Consider the following 23,359-nt stretch of genomic DNA (forward strand, 5'->3'; position numbering starts at 1 on the left):
CCCAAAGTCTATCTGAGATCAGTGTGAGCATTTCCATAATAATGGTTTTGTCAGTTAGGATGATCATATGCTATGTGTCACCTGAATGTCCATTTAGGGGTCCCTATTCACTGGCTCCTTCCAATACCATTTATTTAAGCTGACTTAGTTACTACTCTAACGATAGATTATTGGGAATAATTTACCAGTGAAATGGGCATTCATGTTCTTTTTCTACTATAGTGAGGCACAGCTTGTCACTGCTGCACCTCACTCAAGGTGATTGTGCCCAGTATTCATGGTGTTATTTATGATATGCTATTGTTATGGAGACTGGGATCACTACATTAGGCTGCCAAAAGCTAGATTCGGCACAATGGATATGAAAACTGATTTCTTTGGGGCGGGGTTGGGGAGGTGTGGGGGGGGGAGAAGAAGAAAAGCAAAAGAAAACCAACAAACAAAAAACATCTTATACATTTTATAAATGCACTTTATGTACTTTCTTTTAAATAAATCTCCTTAAGTTCCCTGAACAAACCGAACCAACAGTTCCAAATCAACAGCTGTAGTCTAAAAAACCCCACTATTTTATAAGGATTACTACCTCAAGTCTAATTTTATGCTTATATTCACCAGCCCTTCATCCCTAGGATCTGAGGTCAAGGATCCTGCTCTCAGGCTTGTGATTTGCGGCGACTTGTAGTGCCCAAGGGGTCACAATTGTGAAGGTGATCATTTCTACCTAACCGACACAGGAAAACGTTCTGTTTCAGTGAAAGTTCCAATTTTGCTCTTCCCTCTCCATTCCAAGCCTTCTCAGAAAACTAGCTGGAGATCAAGAAGGACCTGCTCTCGACCGCAGGTCGGAAGGCGGTCCTTTGCAGCCCGGTCTGGTCCTCCGCGGAGGCCTCGCGACTGCACTCCTGACTGTACCGGGCCACCCTAGCTAGCTGCAATTCCCGGCGCGCTGCAAGCCACAGGTGACCAGGGCTGCAGCAGCAGCAGCAGCGGCGGCGGCTGCAGGAGCAGCCCCGGGGGCGGCGCGGGCGGGGTCTCGGGCGTCCAGGGCCCCGCCCCTCGGCCTGGCGCGCGGAGGCGGCGCGCACGCGCGGGGAACATGGCGGCGGCGGAGCCCTCGGTGGCCGCGCTGGCTGGCGGCGGTGTGGGCGCGGGGCCGCCGTCGGGCGGCGTGCCGGTGCTCTTCTGCTTCTCGGTGTTCGCGCGGCCCGCCTCGGTGCCCCACGGCGCCGGCTACGACGTCCTCATCCAGAAGTTCCTGAGCCTGTATGGCGACCAGCTCGACATGCACCGCAAATTCGTGGTGCAGCTCTTCGCCGAGGAGTGGGGCCAGTACGTGGACCTGCCCAAGGGCTTCGCGGTGAGCGAGCGCTGCAAGCTGCGCCTGGTGCCGCTGCAGATCCAGGTGGGTCCCGCCCCCGCTCGCTCGCCCGTCCGCCCGCCCGCCAGCCCGCCGAGCCGGGTCCCCGCCGAGCCGCTCACGCCCCCACGTGTGTGGTCCCCAGCTCCCCAGGGCTTCGTGCGGCCGCCTCCTGCGTTGCCGTGCGGCCGCCGCTGCTCCTGTGTTCACCGGTTGCTGCAGATCGTGGAGTGGGGGCGGCGGGGGGGTGGGTGTGTTCGCTTTAGGGCTTGTTCCGGGAGTTGTGGTAACCAGTTGCAGAAATGCAAACTTTGCCGCGGCTCTCCTCCTTTCCTTTTCCTTTTGGCGACAATCGGATCGCCTCCATAGGAAGGGAACTGCAGTAGCTAGCTTGTGAATCCTAGGCTGGGGGAAGTTATACCCAAGGATTAGAGTTTATTAATTTCTGTATTGCTAAAAGCCGTCTTGCAGGACGGGACAACCTCTTGTCCTAAGATCAGAGGATTCTCTGACGAATGTCTGCTTTTGAGAGGAAAGGAGGTAACTTAGGCACCACACCACCCATAGTTTTGTTTGTTTGTTTGTTTGTTTGTTTTGTTTTTTTCTCTACGTGTAGAATTGCTAAGTCTCTTCTCTAGGAGATGAGCTGAAATGTGGCATTTGAGGTTGGAAGGAATTTTCATATCCAAGTGCCATTTTGAGAGGCATATCCCTGATTTTCGTTTCTTATCATCTCTGCTAAGTCGGAGACAGACTGGATGGTGCTGCCCTTCCCCCCCACATCTATGGATCCAAAGGGAGTTCTTTAACTTGATTAAAGTTCATATGTTCAGAGGACAGAGTTCATGGGCTAACTGCCAGAGCTGGAGTGGGTGGAGTGATCTGTCCTGCTGCCCAGATGGAGAGCTGCGTTTTTTAGTGCCTAAGATTCTCCATTTTTTATCTCTTTAAGAGTTCTAGATGACGGCTGTCTGCAGCCTTCCAACCGTCCGTTTAGATTACCGCTGCCAAACATCCAATATGTTGGATGCACTTTTGACAACTCCATTATAAGGCCAGAATCAAAATACCGAGTGGGTCTGGAGCTATATTGAAGATACAGACTTCTTTGTCAACCATTTCCTGCTATTGGGAGAGAGAGGGGCGCCTACCTGTGACTGCTGAACTAAACTAGGCTTCCGATTTTTACATATGCTTTTGCTTTTCTGTGTGCCACGGCAGGAATTTTTATGTTTTGAAAATTTCAAGGCATGATTCGACTTTTAGATTAAAGGGTCTGAAAATCAATTGTGTGTGTGTGTGTGTGTGTGTGTGTGTGTGTGTGTGTGTGTGAGAGAGAGAGAGAGAGAGAGAGAGGCAGAGAGGCAGGCAGAGACAGACAAGGACAGAGAGAAAGAGGCAGACATTCATGCTGAAAAGGCAGTATATAATTCAGGTCACTTTGGCTTTTGGAATATTTTATGTATAATTGATTTTTTTGGAATGATGTTTAAAACAATCATTATACAATAACAGTATTCTTTTCTATGCACTAACAAATAGTATGTTTTTTTCTCACTAAATAAACTAAGAATTCTTAAGCTTATCATACATCTGTGTCTGTATTTTGAAGTACTGACAAATACTTTCATATTCTCACTTTATTAATTGTGATATCTCCCTTCCATTGTGTGCCTCTCCCAGCATAGTTGTAGATAATATGAAAGAACTGTTTACATGTGACAGGATATACGTGTACACACATGTATTTATGTGTGGGGATGTATTTTCAGAAAAGATACTTCTTTTCATGGCTGCTATATTTTCGGGAACATATGTATATGTGTATAACCCTAGTGACCATGGGTGTTTTATGTCCAGAAGAGTTCATTCCACACTGAAATGGCATCTTTGAGTGCATTGCATGGTGGATACAAGCCTGGATTCAGTTCTCGTTGGAGGTAATCATGATGTTCATTACTCTGAGGAGCCGAGCACAGAAAGGTAGGAAGGTTAGCAAATGGTCCTGGATTATATGCTCATAATGGCCGAGCTAGCGAAGCATGAACAAGTCCTCATCAGACATCTGGATATCAGCCATAGCATGGCTGTTTTCTTTTCGTGGTTGATGGGAACGTTGAGCAGTCTGGAGAGCAAGCCAGACTTGAGCTTCTGTCTGTCGATTTCTCTGGATACTGCTCCCTACTGTTTTACAGTGAACACCTGTCACTCAGGCAGACTCAAGGTGGCTTCTGAGGAGATCGGAGTGATGCAGGTGGTAGGCCCCTTTGACTCAGGAGCAGGCACTGCTAGTTCTGTGTGTAATCCTTTGTGTGGGCAATGACCTTGTGCAAGGGTGGGTGGTTGTGCCACATGGCCCCTGCGGTTGACAGCACTTCTTTGGGAACTGATGATCTTGAAGAAGATCTTTATTGTCAGTACTGGTGTGGTAACTTTTTAGGGACTCCTTTTTAAAAAATATCCTGTCAGAGTGACTAAATGTCTGCTTGACAGCTCAGGTAGCTGAGGCATGGCTCATGTTTCATTCATGGTTTGTGTGCCCGGAGTCTGACAAATAGGACACAGAATGTAAATGAAGGGATCATGGGGTAGAAGTATAGGTGTTTTTATGATGATTCACTTGTACTCTTCCAAAAAGGTGTTGTCCAAGTCTGCATGATAGAGATGTGGGATGCTGGAGACTCACGTAAAGCTGGGACAGCGTCTCACACTTTGTCCAGGGCAGGAAGGGCCCAAGTAGAGGTCAGGAAGAAATGGTTGCTGGCAGGGAGGTGCAGGCCAGACAGAAGGGAAGGCGTTGGCAGCTTTTGAGAGCAGGAGATAAGAGCTTCCCTAGGCAGGTTATTTTGACGTGTTCCTGGGGTGGTTAATTAGGAAAGGATTTGGGTCCAGCTTTCATGTTCTAGTAAGATTTTTTTTTTTATTATGAGGGTGGAGCACAGACATTTTACTAGAAGAGACAGTCAAGTTTGTGATCAGAAAGAAGGAAAATGCAGATATAGAAAGAGGAGGAGAGAACTATGGTGGGCTGCTGGTGGCTTCTGGTTGGAAGGTAGAGATCAGGATTGTTGGACCTTTGCTTTATCCTGTTGGGGCTTAGCAGGAAAACAACATGGATAACTTCACACTCAGACCAAGTGAGGAGACTGCAGGGTGTATCTGAGGTGCAGTGTGCTTTAGGGGGACATTGAGAAGAGATGCTTAGATCCTGAATTTGGGGTGTTGCCTCCAGCCTGTTAGTTTGATAGACATAGGGAGTTATGGGATATGTGGTTATGAGGTATATGGGCCACTTACAAACTTGCATTATTGCCAGGTAATACCCAAACATTGTATCTTTTTGTTCCTTGTGAGTAAATTAGCTGCTACCTATTTATAGGTAGCAGCATTTGAGAGGGGGAGCTGCATGTGACCTGCATTTAAATTTCTTTCCTTCCTTCCTTCCTTCCTTCCTTCCTTCCTTCCTTCCTTCCTTCCTTTCTTTTTTTACATTTGGTTAGTCAAGGGGAATCTTAATGTAGATTTAAATGTCAGTGTGCTCTTGGCTCAGCTTCACTTTCATCCTAGTCTGAGGCACAGTCTCAAGAGATCCCTCAGGTCCTGCCTCTCAGTGGGTAGGCACAGCTGGCCTTCCTTGGGGAGTCAGAGAGCTCAGACTTCATTATAAGTTGTGGGTGTAATATTATACCAGAGACATCAATGCCCGGAATAGGTACATATGTTTTAAAAGCAAAAGTGAAATATTCCCTTGCCAACTAAATGAACAGACTCAGAATCTATTTTGCCAAAAATAAATCATGCGATGATGAGCCTTTTGGTGGTGTCTGGGAATGCACTTTATGAATGAGTTTCTTAATTTTGCACACTAAATTAGTACAGTGATGTTTCCAGAGAGATCTTGGTGGTAAATCATCTTTAACCTCATTAGAGAGCTTCCCAGCCTGTGCTGACTCAAATGTTTGTTTTGCAGGATATCACCACAGCCGAAGAAAAATGCTGTTTTTCTTAACTGTGTTAAAGATAAGGAAATTATATTGGAAGATGTTAATGATTTTCCTATATTTATGTAACTGAACCTAGTGAAGCTGAGGTTTGAACTCAGTCAAATGCCCCCAGGCCTGGGCTGTGCCTGGAATCAATCCTTGAAGGCTGTGTTGGGGGTGTGGGGTGGGGTGGGGGACTCTCTGATTGAAATGAGTTGATACTGGGTTCTTTACCAAAGCTATGCAGTTGGATTGGAAACAAGACTTCAGTGCTGATAACCTAGATCCCCTTCAGACTCTTACTCAAGTAGATCATATTTATCTCATGACTATAATAGGTTGTCGATTTTAAAAGAAAAGTCACCCCACTTAGAACATTTCCCATCCCTAAGCATGTACAGATTCCTCCCTGTGGCACAGGGACTATCATAAGCACTGCTAACTGAGAGATTGAAACAACACAGACATTCTCACATTTCTAGAGGCTACAGCCCAAGGGTGTGGGCAGGGATGCTTCCTCCTGAGGGCTTCCTTCTGAGGAAGAGTCTTTTCATGACTACCTCCAGTTTGTAGAAGACCATGTCTTACAGATACCATCACTCCAGGCTCTGCTTTCGTGGCCAAGACATTCTTGTTGTATGTGTATCTGTCTGTCCATCTCTCTGTATAAGCATCTCCTTTGCGTACAGACACCAGTCATCTGTAGTTACTTACCTACCTTACTTCAGTGGGTGACTTTATCTTATGTCAAGTTATCTGTAGTACTCCAGCTCCATGGAAGGTCATTCTCTAAGGTACTGGTGTTAGGAATTTCAAGTATGACTTTGCAGAGGATTGGGTACACTGTTCAACAGTGTGACACCATATCTTACTTCCATGCCAGGAACTGGTATGTGTCATTAAGCTGGGCCACCCATTTTTTGTGTTCCTGAGTGGCCTGTGGCCATTTTATAAAATGATCAGAGTACATGGCCAGGGTAGTATCCAGCTTTTCTGTGACAAGTCTATAGGTGAGAAATCTGCCACGCTGTGGTAGGTCTAAAGGAAGTGGACAAAGATTTTCCACCTAAATTCTATCTCTCAAACTCTTGTTTGAGGAAGTCGCTGATTAAAGTAATCAGTCTTTTATATTTAAATGTGTATGTTCATGTGTAGGTATAGGTGATTTGGTTTTTGCATCTGCACTGATTGGCACGTGCTACATTTTTGCTTCTGAAGATAATTGGTCAGCCCCGCTTGCATCATGGCAGCATTGGTTGTTAGTTATTTGGCGGCGCTCTTACCCTGCGAGGAAATGCCACGAACACGACAAGATCCACTAACAAGAGTTTTTATTAAGATAGGAAAGAAAGAGACAGGCATGAACAGGCCTGTGGAAAACACATGGTCAAGAGAAAGTGAGGCCGGGGAACATGGCCCTGGTTTATAAAGGGTAGGCTGCGCCTGCGCACATGAACCCATGTGGCTACTCCACGCATGTGCGTAGATCACATGGCTGCGCCCCACGCAAAGCCACGGGGGTCCTGGTCACGTGAGACATGTTGACCTGGAAATGGCTATTTTGAGCTGGAAATAGCTAGGCAGAAGTGTCTAGGTCCGCCAGGCATGCCCAACCATGGGGGCATGTTGTGAATTGGTATCATTGGTCATCTTGCAGTTGTAAAATGTATATTTGGGGCCATGGCAATAGTTTTTGTACCTACAATTTAGTTTTAATTAAATTTTTTTTTTTTACTTAGGCTAAGGAATCCTGAATTAGAATGGAATTGAATTGTAACAGGATCTTTTTGGACTCTGAGCATTTAGGGATAGGGAGGAGACAGGATTAGATGGATAACATGGTTATAATTTCTTGAGTTTTGTTTTTGTTTTTGTTTTTTCTGGCTTCATGGGTCTGGAGGTTATTTCTACAGTCACACCTTATCTCCAGCTACCATGTCCCAGGGAAGTCATTATTTTTATTTTAAATAAGGCTTGCATTTTAGAAGAGTTAGATTTATGCTGCAGTTGCTTAGATAGTACAGACTTTGTGTGTTCCTCTGCCCCACTCATTCCTCTGTTTTTCATATTGTACTTTCTTGTGGTTCATTTATCACAGCCGGTGGACTAGCATGGTGGATCCTTTTAAACTGCTTTTATTATTTTATTTATTTATTTTTTTTAGTATATATGTGTATCTCTAGAGTCACAGAACTTATGGAATGAATCTCTCACAATATATAAAGGGATTTTATTGGAATAACTTACAAACTGTGGTCCAATTAATCCAACTATGACTAGCCCTGAATGGGAAGTCCAAGAATCTAGTAGTTGCTCAGTCCCACAAGGCTTGATGTCTTAGCCGGTCTTCTGTAAATGTTGGAATCCTGGAGAAGTAGGCTCTCATGGCACTGAAGGAATGGAGGTGCTGGCAAGGCAAAGGCAAGCAGGCAAAGAAGAAAGAAACCCTTCTTTTTCCCTTGTCCTTATATAGGCTTCCAGCAGAAGGTGTGGCCTAGACTAAAGGTGTGTCTTCCCGCCTCAAGATCTGGATCAAAAGCTTGTGTCTTCCAGCCTCAAGATCCGAATCAAAGGTGCGCCCTCCATTTCTGGATTGTAGTTTGCTCCAGATATGGTCAAGTTGACAACCAAGATTAGCATTCACAGTGGGTATATGCATGTGAATGCAGGTGCCTTTGGACTTCAGAAGATGTGTCAGACCACCTGGATCTTGACAGGCAGTTGTGAGCTGCTCAGTGCATCCTGGGAACTAAACCTGGGCTTTTAACCAGTAAGCCATCTCTCCAGCCCCTGCACACTGGTTTTTACAAGCTTTTCCTTCTTGTCTTTTCTCTGTTTTGTGTTTCAGGATGACCTTATCCAAGGTCTAGTCCAGGATATGGTTAAATCCACTTGCCTTGCCGACTGTTTCCTCTCTGCTATGACACTTTCCTTGATTTAATTGTTATGAATGGCTTTGGCAGTATTAAAAAGCCCCAGTCAGATGTTTCGGTGGGGTGTCCTCAGTTTTTCTAGGGGTAGACTGAGATTGTAGGACTGTGAGGACCCATGAAGGCCATTCTCATGTCAAGTACTCAAGCGGTTGGTGTGGCTTTGTTGAGTACACGGGTGAGGATCTTCTAGCTCTTTTGTGTGTCAGGTTTCTCTGTGTGTCAGGGAGTTACTCTCCTGCCTACACACTCTACCTCAGGAAGATGTTTGCCAGATGCAGCTACATGCAAGGGTACAGGGAAGTGTCTGTGACTCACACAATCAGAAACTCCATCTTTACAATAAAATGTGTTGCTGTTCCCTGTAGCATCTTCTTTTGTTTACTGAAGAGTTCTGTGGGGTGGAGATGGCTGTAGGGCCGTTTTTCTTATGACCTCAGAACATTTATTTAGATTTCTGGCTAGGTAAGTATTTATTCAAATGTAGCTTAATATTTTGACAAATAATTTAACAAAATAACAATATTTTGACCATTTTGATCTTGTGGTCCCTCTAAAATAGTGTATTATTTGACATACTCTTTTTTTTGACATATTTTTAATGAATACTAGAATGGCATTTTCCTAATTTAGAACAGTGTGTTACTACCTCACCAGATGCCAGTGGACCTGAGCTTGGCCTGCTTTTCTTGTATTTTGGATCTCTTTTTCCATCTCCTCTGTCAGTTCCTGACACTGCTAATTTGCCTCCAGCACTCTATTTCTGATTGTATCTCTCTAATTTTCTGTGAATTTAGAATGTAGACTCTTCTGTGGAACCCACAGTGTCAGACTGTGTAGACTAAATTCGTATGGAAGAGCTGAGGCCCTGAGCATGTGTGAACTGTGAGCATGTGTGAATTGTGAGCATGTGTGTGAACTGTTGAGTATGTGTGTGAACTGTTGAGTATGTGTGAACTGTGAGTGTGTGAATAGTATGTGTGAACTGTGAGTGTGTGTGAACAGTGTATGTGTGTACTGTGAGTATGTATGAACAGTGAGTGTGTGTGAACTGAGTATGTGTGAACTGTCTGTGAGTATGTGTGAACTGTATTGTGAACTGTGAGTATGTGTGAACTGTCTGTGAGTATGTGTGAACTGTCTGTGAGTATGTGTGAACTGTCTGTGAGTATGTGTGTACTGTGAGTATGTATGAACAGTGAGTATATATATGAACGATGAGTGGGCATGCCAGGGCTTGACTGTTTGCATACTTATGTATGTGCCAGCGGTTTCCTGTGCAAACTTGTTGGCTAGTGGAACAGCAAGTTCAGCTGAGTTGTATTACTGTAATTTCAAAGAGGCCACTTATAAATAAATTGCTTCATATCATATACCTTAATCACAGTGGCACTGTGATAATTTATTTAAATTTATGAAAGAAAAACCATAATCTTGAGCATAGTGAACTAAGATTTAATGTTTACTGGGATTTTAAAATGCATAAGTCATTTGTAGTGATGGCGATTTAAAAATAATATCCTAAATACACAGAAAATGGTCTTCCTGGCTTCTGTGTGGAGGTCACATTCACTGCTTTGCAGATGGCTGAAGTCCAGGCAATCGGCAGGCACTTCGGCTCAGCTGATAACTGCACTTGTCACCAAGCCTGATGAACTGAGGTCTGACCTCAGAGGCCAGGTGGCGGTAGGAGAGAAGAGTCTCCGTGTTGTCACCTGATTTCCTGGTGTAAATCCTGGAGCTTGCACATACACAGACACACAGACAGAGACACAGACACACACACACACACACACACACACACACACACACACACATACATACACACACATTGAACAAATAAACGTTAAAACAAAAAAAAAACATACAGGTAAAAGGTATAATTTAAAAACAGTGAGGGAACTGGCAAAGCACTTGAGCACTTACTTTAATAACAATGCTTTATTGATAAAGGTAGAGAGAGTCTCTCCATAGGGTTAACTGACAGGTGGCTCTCACCAGCTAGTGTAATCTGCTTCTGGATTGCCCATGGTAAATGAGTGTGCATGCTGTAGCCTCAGCCACAGTGGGAGACACAACTACTGGAGTCTCCAGCCTGAACACGGCAGAAGCCATCACTGAGCAGTTAGAATAGCCACAGCATTGGGCATAATAGATTTATTTCAGAGGCTCCTTTAATCCACATAGGAATTGTTTCCTCTAGAGTCCGCTGCATGCAGGGATGGTAAAGGCCGAGTCTAGAGCTGGGCTGCTGCCCCATGCAATCAGGACACATGCAATCTTAATAATTGATATCTGTGGGTGGTTTTAGGGGATGCAAAACAGGTAAGTGGAGGAGGTTTTAGTGGGTGACTAGGTAAAGTAATGACATCGGTTTCTTCAGGAAGAACACATTCTTGGCAGAGCTTTCTCTAATTTGCAAGGTGGAAAGTAATTGGGCTTTTAAGTCTCCGGTGAAGTTGAAGTCCTGTATCCAGTGTGAATTTTACAGTTAGGGGCTGCCTCACTGGGCCCTGCCTTTTGGAGTCGGGTACTGAAGCAGATGGGAAGGTTGGAAATTTGGTTCCCAGTTTTCCTCTTAACTCATTAGTTTCCCCACTTGTGATAATGTTTAGGAATTCACCCTCCAGTGTATTCCTTTCCCAGCCCAGGGCAGTTCCCATGTGTCATTTACTGCCCTCCAGAAGTCTCCCTTGCAAGTGGCAGCTTGGTCTTTTTATCTTGAGAACGGTGATTGTGTGTTTGCTGTGAATTGGTGTGTTTTCTGCTTATTGTTAGTTTTATGTTTCATAGTCTCCAAATACAGACTGTTTTTCTTTAAATTATTACTTTCTTTGCATGTAGTAGTTTAAATTTAATTTCTGTGCCTGTCATACCACTACCAGATCTGTATTTTACTATTGTACATATTTTTTTCTGATTTGAAGATAATATAGTCACAATAACATTCAGCAAATGCTTTTAAATACTCTAAAAATTGAAGAGTATAAGAAAGGTAATATTCAAACTATGTGTATATAGATACATATATATATATATATATATATATATATATATATATATAAAACTGCTAACTTTTTGATATATTCTTTTTCTTTATTTTTTTATATTATTGAAATCCTATTCAAGTGTGCTGTTGTCAGAATTAACATTATATGGTAACTGTTTCTCCTTAGATGGAAGACATTCTTTGAAACATGTACATATTTTTAATTGACTAAAATACTTTTTTCTCTGAGTATATTAAAAAGTCATTTAAACATTTAGATATTGTTAGTATTTGCTTTATTTTTCCCTTCCCTACCAAATGTAGTTTGGAGAATGTCTTTGTGGGTAATGCCCTTTTTTTTTGGTAATTCTTGTAATATCGGGCCTGTTAAGTTTGCTTACTGAGACAGAAAATAAGAACATTTTTCTTCTTGCACTGACCTCCACTGGAGTTAAATGTCATTGTAATACAAATGCCAGATCATTCTTGTCTCCTTTTTCCTCAGCTTACGACCCTGGGAAATCTCACACCTCCGAGCACTGTGTTTTTCTGCTGTGACATGCAGGAAAGGTTCCGACCAGCCATCAAGTACTTTGGAGACATTATCAGTGTGGGACAGAGACTGGTACGCTTGGGTGTTTTTGTCTGTTCCAATTTGCTGAAACACAACATGCGTTCCTGTTGCTACTCAGCACATTTTTTGCACTTTTGTTTGGTACCTTTTTTTTTTTCTTCCAGTTGCAAGGAGCTCGGATATTAGGGATTCCGGTTATCATAACAGAACAGTACCCCAAAGGCCTTGGCAGCACGGTGCAAGAAATCGACCTAACGGGTGTGAAACTGGTTCTTCCAAAGACCAAGTTTTCTATGGTGTTACCTGAAGTTGAAGCAGCCTTAGCCGAGATCCCTGGCGTCCGCAGTGTTGTGTTATTTGGAGTAGAAGTAAGTACCCTCTTGGGTTTGGGCATGTGTGGTCTTGTTTATAGGATCCCTCATTACTCCTGGACAATATTTGATAACCATTCCTTTGTATGTAGTTAGTCTTGTATTAAGTTAGAACCTTCTTATTTAGACAAAAGGGGGAAGATGTAGTGGGTAGCCATTCCAGCTTTGACCTGGAAGCTCCAACCCACATTGAGGCTTTGGTAACGGTCATGCCTACAAGGCAGGGCTGAGAGAGGACGCTGAAGACCTGGGTTCCAGATGCGCAGGCTCTCTTAGCTCAAGGACCCTGGACGCTGGAGGTAGACCGAGCAGAGTTCTCCAGAGAACACCGCCAGACTGCGCCACACCTTTCCCAGACCCTGCAACCTACCTATCCCTTCATTTGTAAGTCACACCACTAAATAAACCTCCCTTTTTACTACATGGAGTCGCCTTAATAATTTCACCAATATCTGGCGCCCAACGAGGGGCTGTCAGATACTTTAGGCCTGTAGCCAATAAGTGGCATTGAGGGGAAATGGCCACCACTTGTTACATGTCCTCCACTTTCATTGCACTGATTTAAATGCCTTATGGATGTTGATACCATGAACGCTCACAACAGCCCTGTGAACTGTGTATCCTTTGTCTACCAGGATCACAGATGAGAAAGTAAAGTATAGCGATGTCAGTGCCTTGCCCACGGTCAGACACCAGTAAGGCAGCATTTGAATCCAGGCTGGTGATCTTCAGCTGTCTTGAAAACCACCTGCTTCCTGCTTTGAAAGATATTTTCCCCAAAGGCATTATTTTTATTTGTGTATTACTGGACTTCACTGGGGGCATATTTTCTGCTATACTCCACCTCACCCCACCCCCAAGGTTATAGTTCATCATCCTTCAAATAGGTTTGTGTCAATGCGCTTAAGAAAGAAAACATACTCATGGATTCCTAGTGCCAATTTCAGTTGATATATTACATTTTATTTTATTTATTTTTTGAGATCCGACCTTGCTGTGTAGTATGGAGTGCACAATGTAACCTAAGCTGGCACCAGAGTTGTAGCAATCCTCCTGCATCTGCCTCCTACGTGCAGAAATTACAGGGCTATGCCTCCATACTCAGCTTATTTCCAACTTTTAAACAACTACTATACTGAAATTTTAAAATTTACCAACCAAATTATTAATGTAATAAAATAGCACTAATTTAACACGGTTATATTTTGATAATAAGGTTTTATCATGATAGATTTTCAAAGCAGAAAAATATAACCTCAAATTTAGATGCCCAATAAGTATTTTTTATATTTCTTTGTTCAGTCGTGACAGTAGAGAGGAAGCTTGTTTGTGCAAATATGTACTACAAATGTGGTGGTTTCTGCACATATTTTCAGTCATTATACTTAACTCTCATGTGCAGTTGAAATCCTTTCTGAGCAGTGGGGTGCTTTAGTACTTACTACCTAAAGGAAGTAGTGGCTGGTTGCTCCTCAAAGCTTTCTTGTCATGGAAGACAGTTAGCATTGTGGCAATATTAAAAACATAACTCTCGTTGGTTATGTGATGTAGTTACTGTGAGAGGGAGTTTTTGCTTTGTGTCCTCTGCAGAGGCAGTGCTACAAATCATTGCCTGTGAAGACAGGGTCTGTACAGTAGAGTTGTTGGTAATGTTCACTGGGTAAATCCTAGTTTTTTCAAATGAATGAACCGAAGCTAGATAATGCTGATTTACGCTCAAAACTACCTGGCTAGCTGGAGCCTAAACTAAATGGGAAAAGGGTCATTTGACTTTCAGTCCTTTCTGTTCTGCCCTGATACATATTTGTAAAATGTTGTTATGTTTTTTAGGCCTGCATTATAAATTATTTACCTTCACCTGTCTTTACTTCTGTGTGATTCCATTTCCTGGGTGCTTTCTCGGTACTGCGACCTCATTCTTTTGAGTTATGTACCTGATTCGAATGTAGACATAAGCCCAAATGCCAGTGGCCCCACAGCTGAGTGATAATAGTGAGCTTTCTCAAGGCCGATCCTAGGGCTTAGATGAAAGTCATTAGAAACTGAACAAAATCCTGAGAGTATGTTCAATGTGACCAGGAGAGACATTGCTAAAAGCCAGTTCTTGGTCTGTAGAAATGCTGATGTGTGTTGGAGCTCGCCTAGCTCAGGAGAGCCAGAACAGTGCTGTTAAATGTTATAATGGCCTCTTTCATCCTTTTGGAACACATATCAAAGCACCAACAGTTTCCTGCATTCTTACATGTAATGCTTTGCTTTCCTGCAAGACACACGTATGTATCCAGCAAACTGCCCTGGAGCTGGTCGGCCGAGGCATTGAAGTTCACATCGTTGCGGATGCCACCTCCTCAAGAAGCATGATGGACAGGATGTTTGCTCTTGAGGTACTTGTTTTACTTAAAAATAAGTTGTTCATTGAGTTTTCTGAAAAGTTAGGAGTCTTGAGTATTTAACAGTCCCTAAAACTTTTCCAAACTTAAGCTTGCTCTCAGCATATCAGGACCATGTCTTTTCCGAGAAACAACTGTACGTACTTTTGCTATTTCACATTTTATCCTTGGGATTAGATGTTTAGAGATGCCAAAAATCCCTTGATAGTCTTGTGGTCACTTTACTGTAGTGTTCAACATGGACTAGACATACCTCAAGTAGCTGGGACTGAATTTTACAGAACTGCACACTAAAAACAGTTCACAAAGATACGTAGTATGTAGCCCCAAACTCTGGCAGAATGGATGTAAGCCTGAGTCAGCCTTGCGTAGGTGACTGTAGACATGACCCACGTGCTGCTTCCTGGCTGATACTGGAGCTTTGTGCTGTCAGACCGAGTCAGGGACTCAGCCATTCTTTCTCAGTGTTGCCTAATAATCATCTGAACTAAGTCCCTTCTATTCCAGGACTGTTGAGGCTAGCAGGTAATCCTGGGAGGTTTTACTCAATAAGGGATGTGTGTGTGTGTGTGTGTGTGTGTGTGTGTGTGTGTGTGTGTCCGTGTGTCCCTGTCATACTTAATTCTAATTCACCAATGATTTTGAATGTATATGTGGATTTAATTTCTGAATTGTTAAACTACTTATTGTTATTAAGAATGAAAAATACCAGGGCTTGCAAGGAGACTCAGAAGGTAAAGGGCTTGCTGAAGAAGCCTAATGACCTAAGTTCAATTCCCAAATCCCACAGTGAAAGGGAAGAAGTGACCTTCCTGAATGCTATCCTCTGACCTCTGCATGCACATCTAACACATGTGCAGGTGTATGTGTATGTGTCACACACACACACACACACACACACACACACATTAATAATAAATAAAATAAAAACTCAAAGCAATTTTAAGGAAATGCTGGAGGGTTTGTCGTTGCAAGATCATCCAGTTCTCTGGATACAAACTGGCTTGTGCATTGTTCTTTGTTGGGACTGTGTCAGCTCCGTGGCCTAAAGTGCCCTCAAGTGTGCAGAAGGAATGGATGGAAGAGGAAAGGCCATGGGGAACAGGCCATAGGTAGTAACAACTGGTTGGCCTCCCTTCTTGGCTTTCCTGTAATAAAGAGTGGAACCCCTGTTGTGACTACAGATAGACGTTTGCTGTTTATTTATTGAAATATTTATACTTACTCTTCTTTTAAGTCCTTTCCCGTCTTAAGTCCAGTTTGTGTTGCTCAGCTGGTCTTGGGTTTGAGTCCAGCCCTGCAGTGTGGTTGGTTAGCCTATCAGGCCTCATATTCTTAAGAAACGGACTCACCTTTCTCCTGGTAACTATCAAACGCCAGTGGCTCCTCAGCTAATTGTGGAATGATGTGTCCACCTTCCCCTCTCGGTGCTGGGATTTTGTCTGTCTGGGCCGTACACAGGTCTTGTGTGTGCTATGAAATTTGCCGAGTTCAGATGTGCATTTGCCCTGTTGTGCCTGGAAAATGCTGCGTCCTGATGCTATTCACTACTCTTACTGTCTTTCCGTCCCCTTGTCCTCTAAACCCCAGAGCCTTGGGCTGAGACGCGTGAAACTACTGTCTCATAGGTAGAAGTTTCTTTTGTTAAACCGCCCCATGCTCATTGAAAATGTTGTTTTTTTCTGACTTTTAATAAATGATACTGCTTCTCATGGCAGCAAAGCTCTGTAAGCTCTTCTAAAGCCTTGAGTTCATTCCGATCCACTCTTGAAGCTTCCTCATAAACCTGAGGTTTTAAAGCTCCAGTCAGGCCAGTCTCCTCTTAGCAAGCAACTGTCTTCATGTATCTTCATGTGGAAACTTCATTGCCATGGTAATGCTCAGACTTTGAAGTATTTCAGAGGAACCCAAATGGTCAAAAGCCGTGCAAACAAAATAAAACCTTGTTTGCTGGGAAGATATGTCAGGACCTTCCTTCTACATTCATATAAATTTTATTACTATTTTTTTTCTCTCATATGTTATATCCCGACCAGAGTTTCCCCTCCCTCCGTTCTTTCCAGCCCCCCCCCCCCCCGACCTACTGCTCTTCCCATTTTCTTTCAGAAAAGAGTAGGGCCTCTGTCAGCTGAATGCAGCCTGACAAGTTACAGGAAGACTAGGCACAAGCACTCATGTCAAGGCTTGGATGAGGCAACCCAGTAGGAAGAAAAGGTCCCCAACAGAAAAAGGCAAAAGAATCAGAGACGCCCCCACTCCCACTGTTAGGACCAACACAAGTCCCAAGCTAAACAACCACAGCATGTATGCAGAGGGCCTAGTGCAGACCCGAGCAGGCTCTGTGGTTGCGTTTCAGTCTCTGTGAGCTACCATGGGCCCTGCTTAGGTGATTCTGTGAGCCCTGAGACATTCTAAAAAGGGACCGAAAGAGCCTGATCTTTTGCATGAACACAGAAGAGTCTGCCTGGGTTAAAACATCAAGGTCGAAGGTGGGAAAGTCACCACAGCAGGTGAGGTGATGATGTGCAGTGTGTGCAGGTGAGGTGAGGTGATGGTGTGCAGTGTGCAGGTGAGGTCAGGTGATGGTGTGCAGTGTCTGCAGGTGAGATGAGGTGACAATGTGCAGTGTCTGCAGGTGAGGTGAGATGATGTGCAGTGCAGGTGAGGTCAGGTGATGGTGTGCAGTGTGTGCAGGTGAGGTGAGGTGATGATGTGCAATGTGTGCAGGTGAGGTGAGGTGATGATGTGCAGTGTCTGCAGGTGAGGTAAGGATGTACAGTGTCTGCAGGTAAGGTGAGGTGATGATGTGCAGTGTCTGCAGGTGAGGTAATGATGTACAGTGTCTGCAGGTGAGGGGATGATGTGCAGTGTGTGCAGGTGAGGTGAGGTGATGTGCAGTGTGTGCAGGTGAGGGGATGATGTGCAGTGTGTGCAGGTGAGGTGAGGTGATGACGTGCAGTGCAGGTGAGGTCAGGTGATGGTGTGCAGTGTCTGCAGGTGAGGTAATGATGTACAGTGTCTGCAGGTAAGGTGAGGTGAGGTGATGGTGTGCAGTGTGCAGGTGAGGTGAGGGGATGGTGTGCAGTGTCTTCAGGTGAGGTGAGGTGATAATGTGCAGCGTCTGCAGGTGAGGTGAGATGATGTGCAGTGCAGGTGAGGTCAGGTGATGGTGTGCAATGTCTGCAGGTGAGGTAATGATGTACAGTGTCTGCAGGTGAGGTGAGGTGATGATGTGCAGTGTCTGCAGGTGAGGTGAGATGATGTGCAGTGCAGGTGAGGTGAGGTGATGATGTGCAGTGTCTGCAGGTGAGGTAATGATGTACAGTGTCTGCAGGTAAGGTGAGGTGATGGTGTGCAGTGTGTGCAGGTGAGGTGAGGTGATGATGTGCAGTGTCTGCAGGTGAGGTAATGATGTACAGTGTCTGCAGGTGAGGGGATGATGTGCAGTGTGTGCACGTGAGGTGAGGGGATGATGTGCAGTGTGTGCAGGTGAGGTGAGGGGATGATGTGCAGTGTGTGCAGGTGAGGTGAGGGGATGATGTGCAGTGTGTGCAGGTGAGGTGAGGTGATGATGTGCAGTGTCTGCAGGTGAGGTCAGGTTATGATGTACAGTGTCTATGGAGATCTAAAGTTTTTTGGGGAAATGCTTTTCTGTTCTGTGAACTAAAAATTAACAGCAACATGGTCAGCTCCTTTTCTTTATTCCCTCAGAGCAGAACTACTTCAGATTATCCTTATCCATATTGCCTGCTAAATTTATTTCACCTGTAAGATGTATAGTTAGTACACAAAAGGCCCGTGGCCTGGACTTTATTCACTGGATGTGTCCTTGTATGCACCGGCCATCTTTTGAGCAGTCACACCTTGAAGTAAATAATTGTTCATAATCGCATAATAAAACAATAAATTGCTGTACCGCCCTACCCCTGCCTGATTTTGTCTGATCTCAAAAGAATTGCAGAATGGATGGAGTAAATCTCTTGAACTTGATGCCTCTGTAGCTTTGGGTGTGGCTTGGATATGAAGTGGGCTGCTTGGATATGATGTGTGCATCAAGGAATCTTCCTTTATCATTGATCCAGACTGTGCAAGTGTAAGGAGGAGTCTCCCATAGCCTAATGCCCCATTTTATCTCTGGAGAAAAAGTGGCCTGAGACTAAGCATGATCAGGATGTGGGCAGGAGCAGCAGAAGCTGTTGCTATTGTCTGCTCACCTTCCTCCCAGATTGGGGAGGGCAGGCTCTATGCACACACCTCGAAGCCTGTTCTAAAAGCTTTGCATTTTCTGGGCCACATCTTCCTTCTCACTTGGGTTCTTTGCTTGGTTATGTTTAAACCCCAGTGTGACCCAGCTTCCAGCACCACCAAAGATTATTAGGGTCCACAGACAAGACTTGGGTCCATACAGCACAAGAAAAAGCCTTGTGTTCTTCCAAGGTTCCTGTAGCAGATGCTTCTTGGGGTAGCCTTTTGCCTTTACCCTAGAGTTTGTGACTGCTGACTACTACAGAGAGTGAACCTCTGCTGTGGGATTCACTCCTGGAGCTGGACACCCCTCCCCCCCTGCCTTCTTGAGAACAGTCCTGTTGGGGAGCTTTACATAGTTACCGATTTTATAACCTTGTTTAATCATTCTAAAAAGTTTATAATGGCAGAGGAGGTGGTGGTTCCATTATTCCCTTACCTTACATGAGGCCCTTCACTTCTGCCAATTGTAGCCAGATTTCTCCGGCCCCACCAAGCCCCCGCAATTCCGTGGCCCACGCATAAAATAATCACTTGGAAGCTTATATTAATTATAACTGCTTTGCCATTAGCTCAGGCTTATTACTGACTAGCTCTTACACTTAAATTAACCCATAATTCTTATTTGTGTTTAGACACATGGCTTGGTACCTTTTCTGGGTTCTGCCTTGTCATCTTGCTTCCTCTGTGTCTGGCTGGCAACTCCTGACTCAGCCCTTCCTCTTCCCAGAATTCTCCTCATCTCTGGCCCAGCCTATATTTCCTGTCTGACTACTGGCCAATCAGTGTTTTATTAAACCAGTGTACAAAAGCATTATCCCACAGAACTCTAATATCAATCTTTAATCAAGAAAATGGCCTGCAGGCTTGCCTAGAGACCAGTCTGATGGAAGCAACTGTTTAAATAAAGTTTTCTTCTTCCCAGAAGATCTCAGCTTGAGTGTCAAGTTGATAGAAATTGACTGGCTCAGATGGGGATAAAACTTATACCGCTCTCCTCTCTCTTTGTTCATGTTTTACATGATTAGCCTGGTAATCTAGTACCTACAGATCTTGACATCAACTCCCTGCCTCCCTTTATTTATTTCTAAACCATTATTAATATGGAGAAACACTCATGATGGGTTTGTGATACATCTGATTTTGAAACCTTTCTCTTATCACTGAATTTATTGCTACGGCTGAGAACCACTGTTATGGATGAGGGCCCTCATCATTGTCCTGTTGCCCACGTCTGTTGTTTTTAACTCATCTCCACTTTCTTGGTTACTTCTTGCTGTTTCTATTTTCTAGCGCCTTGCTCGAACTGGGATCATCGTAACCACTAGTGAGGCTGTTCTGCTGCAGCTGGTGGCTGACAAAGACCATCCGAAATTCAAGGAAATCCAGAACCTAATTAAGGCGAGTGCCCCAGAGTCCGGTCTGCTCTCCAAAGTGTAGAAGACTTGAAGGATTGGGATCCTCGACGATGACGGGACTGCAAGCCAGACCAGCCCTTGTCTCTACTCAAACTAAAACGTTAAGTCAATAGCAGCCCCTTCTTCGCAGCTCTTAGTAACTCTAACTGGCTAGACCATTGGGTACGAGCATTTAGTTACGACGTCAAGGCTTCAGGTGCTGCTTATCTTCTTTGTTTCTTGAGGGGCTTTTATTTATTCAGACAAATTACAATGGAGGTGCCTGTTTTGTCTCCGCCATATACACCGACCCTATCTTTCCAAAGTGCACCCTCTGGTTGAAGTTTTCTTAAGGTGTGCACTTTACACAAAAACAAAAACAAAAACACATCTACCATAATGATTTGAGTTTTCTGTTGTCGTGAAACATCCGTTGTCGTGTCAGTGTAGACCCAGTGTTTTCCCCTCACGGGCTGACTGGTGAACGATTCCTGGGTGAGAATTGACACACAGGACTCCGTATTGTCACCTACTTCTGTCACAGTGTAGAATTGCTGACTGAGTGGGGTGCGTTGATTTAACCAGAGCAAATTATCTTGAATATTGTTGTACCTGTCTTGAGTGTCCTGCTTTTCTTCTTCCCGGTACCATCTTTGTGGATTCTCTTCCTCTGGCTCATGGTCTGCGCGAACATTTTTTTCCACTGAATGTTTCACATCCTCATTGGTTGTTTTAGTTTTGTGAAGAGATGGGAGTGATTTGCCATGCTGGGTGGCTGAGAGTGTTAACCAAACGTAAGGCCTTTACAGTCTTTTTGAGTGCACCTTTTGGTATACACAGGTGTTAGTGGAGAAGTAAACACTGTAAAGTGTAGTTTTAAAATGCCCGTATTACCCTTGGCATTTTCTCTCTCTGCCATTCAGACATTGTTCTTGCTGACGTCATCAACAGTGACTTGATAGGGGTAATACTGTGGTCATTGTCAACCCATCCCTGAGTTTATTTTTCATTTACTACTTTTTAATGCTTAAAAATCTTTTTAAAGAGTGTTGTGACTTGTGGAACATTACTCTCTTTGTATTGAATTAAAGGAAATGTATTACCTGGGTGAAATTGTTTTTCCCGCATGGCTCCATGAGTACTAGTTAAGGAATTCTAATGACTTTTCAGAGGTAACAGATTTAATATTTATAATCTTAAAAGTCATGGGAACTTTCAAAGGAGGAGAATCCTTCACAGTCTCAGACTGATGGAGTTGTTACAGGGCCTCCCTGTTGGAGCTATAAAAACGTGTTTTGTTCTTTGAGCCTTGGTACAACACCACAGCCTAGTGTTCTTGGTGTGCTCAGATGTTTGCTTTAGAATAATGGCTCTCAGCATGTGGGTTGTCACCCCTTTGGGGGTCAAATGAACCTTTCACAGGGTTCACTTATCAGATATTTACACTATGATTCATAACAGTAACAAAATTACAGTTATGAAGTAGCAGCAAAAGGAATTTTATGGTTGAGGGTCACCCCAACATGAGGAACCAAAGGGTTGCAGCCTTAGGAAGGTTGAGAACCAGTGCCCTAGAAAATGAGTCCAGAAAGAAGCGTCATATAGTTATCTACATTTTAAAATGATGTCTAATAAGTGTAATCTAGTGCATTTCATACTTTTATTATCTGGAGAGCTTGTTAAAATACTAATTCTAGCTTTTTTTCATTTAAATAATAAAAAAAGCCATTGCCACCAGTGACACAAGGATTTAATTTAGAATGGTTTCCTTCCCTTGGACACACACCTCTCCCGTCTCAGTGAAACACCATGCCAAGTGAACCCTTCTCACGGCTAAAACCAGCTACATCAACCTGAATTAGTGTCCTGTGGCTGCCCTAACAAAATGCCGCAGACACCATGTCTAAAAACAACAGACTGTTTTCTTCTCAATTCTGGAGAGGTCTGAGGCTCACTGTACTGAGATCAAAGCTTGTGTTGCAAAGCTGTGATCTTTTCTGGAGCCTACAAAAGGTGATGATCTATATCTAACAGCTCCATGCTTCTAGAACCCTCTCATGGCTTTTTGGTTTTGTTTTGTTTTGTCCCATTACTGCCTTCTTCCCAGTCCTTAGGTCCTGTCTGACTTTCCTTCCTTCTTCTGCCTGGCCTAAGATCTCATGTGATTGTAAGGTCCCTAACTAGCAACCTTATTCCACCTGCAGCCTTAACACCCTTTGGCCATGTAGCAAGGTTCCAGGCTCCAGGGATAAAGACATGGGTATCTTCAAAGGCCGTTCTCATCACACAGATATCAGCTAGGAAATGTGAATTTAATTAATTAAATTGTATCAGGTCCAGGATTGAAAATACATGGAGGCTCGGATTAATTGTGAACTCTGCCTTTTCTGTTTTGTGGATCATGCCAAGAAGGTGGCAAGGCTTTTACTTTATGATTATAGGAAAACTGAACTGATTGTAATACATTAACTTTTGAAATGGAAGTGTCCATGACTTTGTAGGATGCTGAAATCCTTTCCATTGACATAAATAAAGAACTTAAGGATATAAGCAAGACGAGTCCAGTGTATTGAATCTCAAGGGGCCTGGGAGCAGCAACAGGTTCTTTATGGAAATGCTCAACATCTGTGCAAACTTAATCTAAAATTAAGCTGGTAGCTTATTCCAGCCAGGAAACTGAATACGCTGTTACGTCCATTGAAATTTCACATTTCTGTACTTAAAGTGGATTACTTTCACTCTTTCAAAATTGATATCTGGGCAAGTAGGACTTTATAGCTGGGGACAACGATCAAGATCCCACTCAGAAGTTCATTTTGGTTCTGTAACTGCAGGTTTATAGAGACACAGGGTGTGGGCCACAGAGATGGCTTTTCCAAATTTGTACAGTAAGCGGAGAGTGTTTCCATGTCCTGTGCTTTTCACTTCATTAGCAATACTAGGAGTTATTACTCGGCAATGGTAGGATAACGATCACGTTAGACAAGCACAGGAAGGGCCCACGCTCCTCTGTGTAACCTCCTGTTTTGATGAGCAGAGCTCCTGGTATATGGTTGCCTGCTGAGAGCTTTGGGCAGGGGGTTGCTCTCCCTCCAGTGCTGTTTCTGCACTATGTATCCA

General features: G+C 43.8%; 1 protein-coding gene across 1 annotated transcript; it reads left to right on the forward strand.

The window, feature by feature from the left end:
* Positions 1-1,053: 1,053 nt before the first annotated feature.
* Isoc1 (isochorismatase domain containing 1) lies at positions 1,054-21,341 on the forward strand. Its single transcript, XM_036205321.1, has 5 exons — positions 1,054-1,405; positions 11,768-11,887; positions 12,001-12,204; positions 14,475-14,591; positions 20,136-21,341. Exons 1-5 carry the CDS (start codon positions 1,100-1,102, stop codon positions 20,280-20,282), a joined length of 894 nt encoding a protein of 297 aa, XP_036061214.1. The 5' UTR covers positions 1,054-1,099; the 3' UTR covers positions 20,283-21,341.
* Positions 21,342-23,359: the final 2,018 nt, after the last annotated feature.

Source organism: Onychomys torridus, chromosome 13 (assembly GCF_903995425.1).
Source record: "Onychomys torridus chromosome 13, mOncTor1.1, whole genome shotgun sequence".
Taxonomy (NCBI): Eukaryota; Metazoa; Chordata; class Mammalia; order Rodentia; family Cricetidae; genus Onychomys; species Onychomys torridus.

Coding starts and splice junctions, on each gene's coding strand:
- Isoc1 (XM_036205321.1), top strand. CDS start 1,100: ATGGCGGCGGCGGAGCCCTCGGTGGCCGCGCTGGCTGGCGGCGGTGTG. Junction 1,406..11,767: donor TGGTGCCGCTGCAGATCCAG/GTGGGTCCCGCC, acceptor CTTTTTCCTCAG/CTTACGACCCTGGGAAATCT. Junction 11,888..12,000: donor TCAGTGTGGGACAGAGACTG/GTACGCTTGGGT, acceptor TTTTTCTTCCAG/TTGCAAGGAGCTCGGATATT.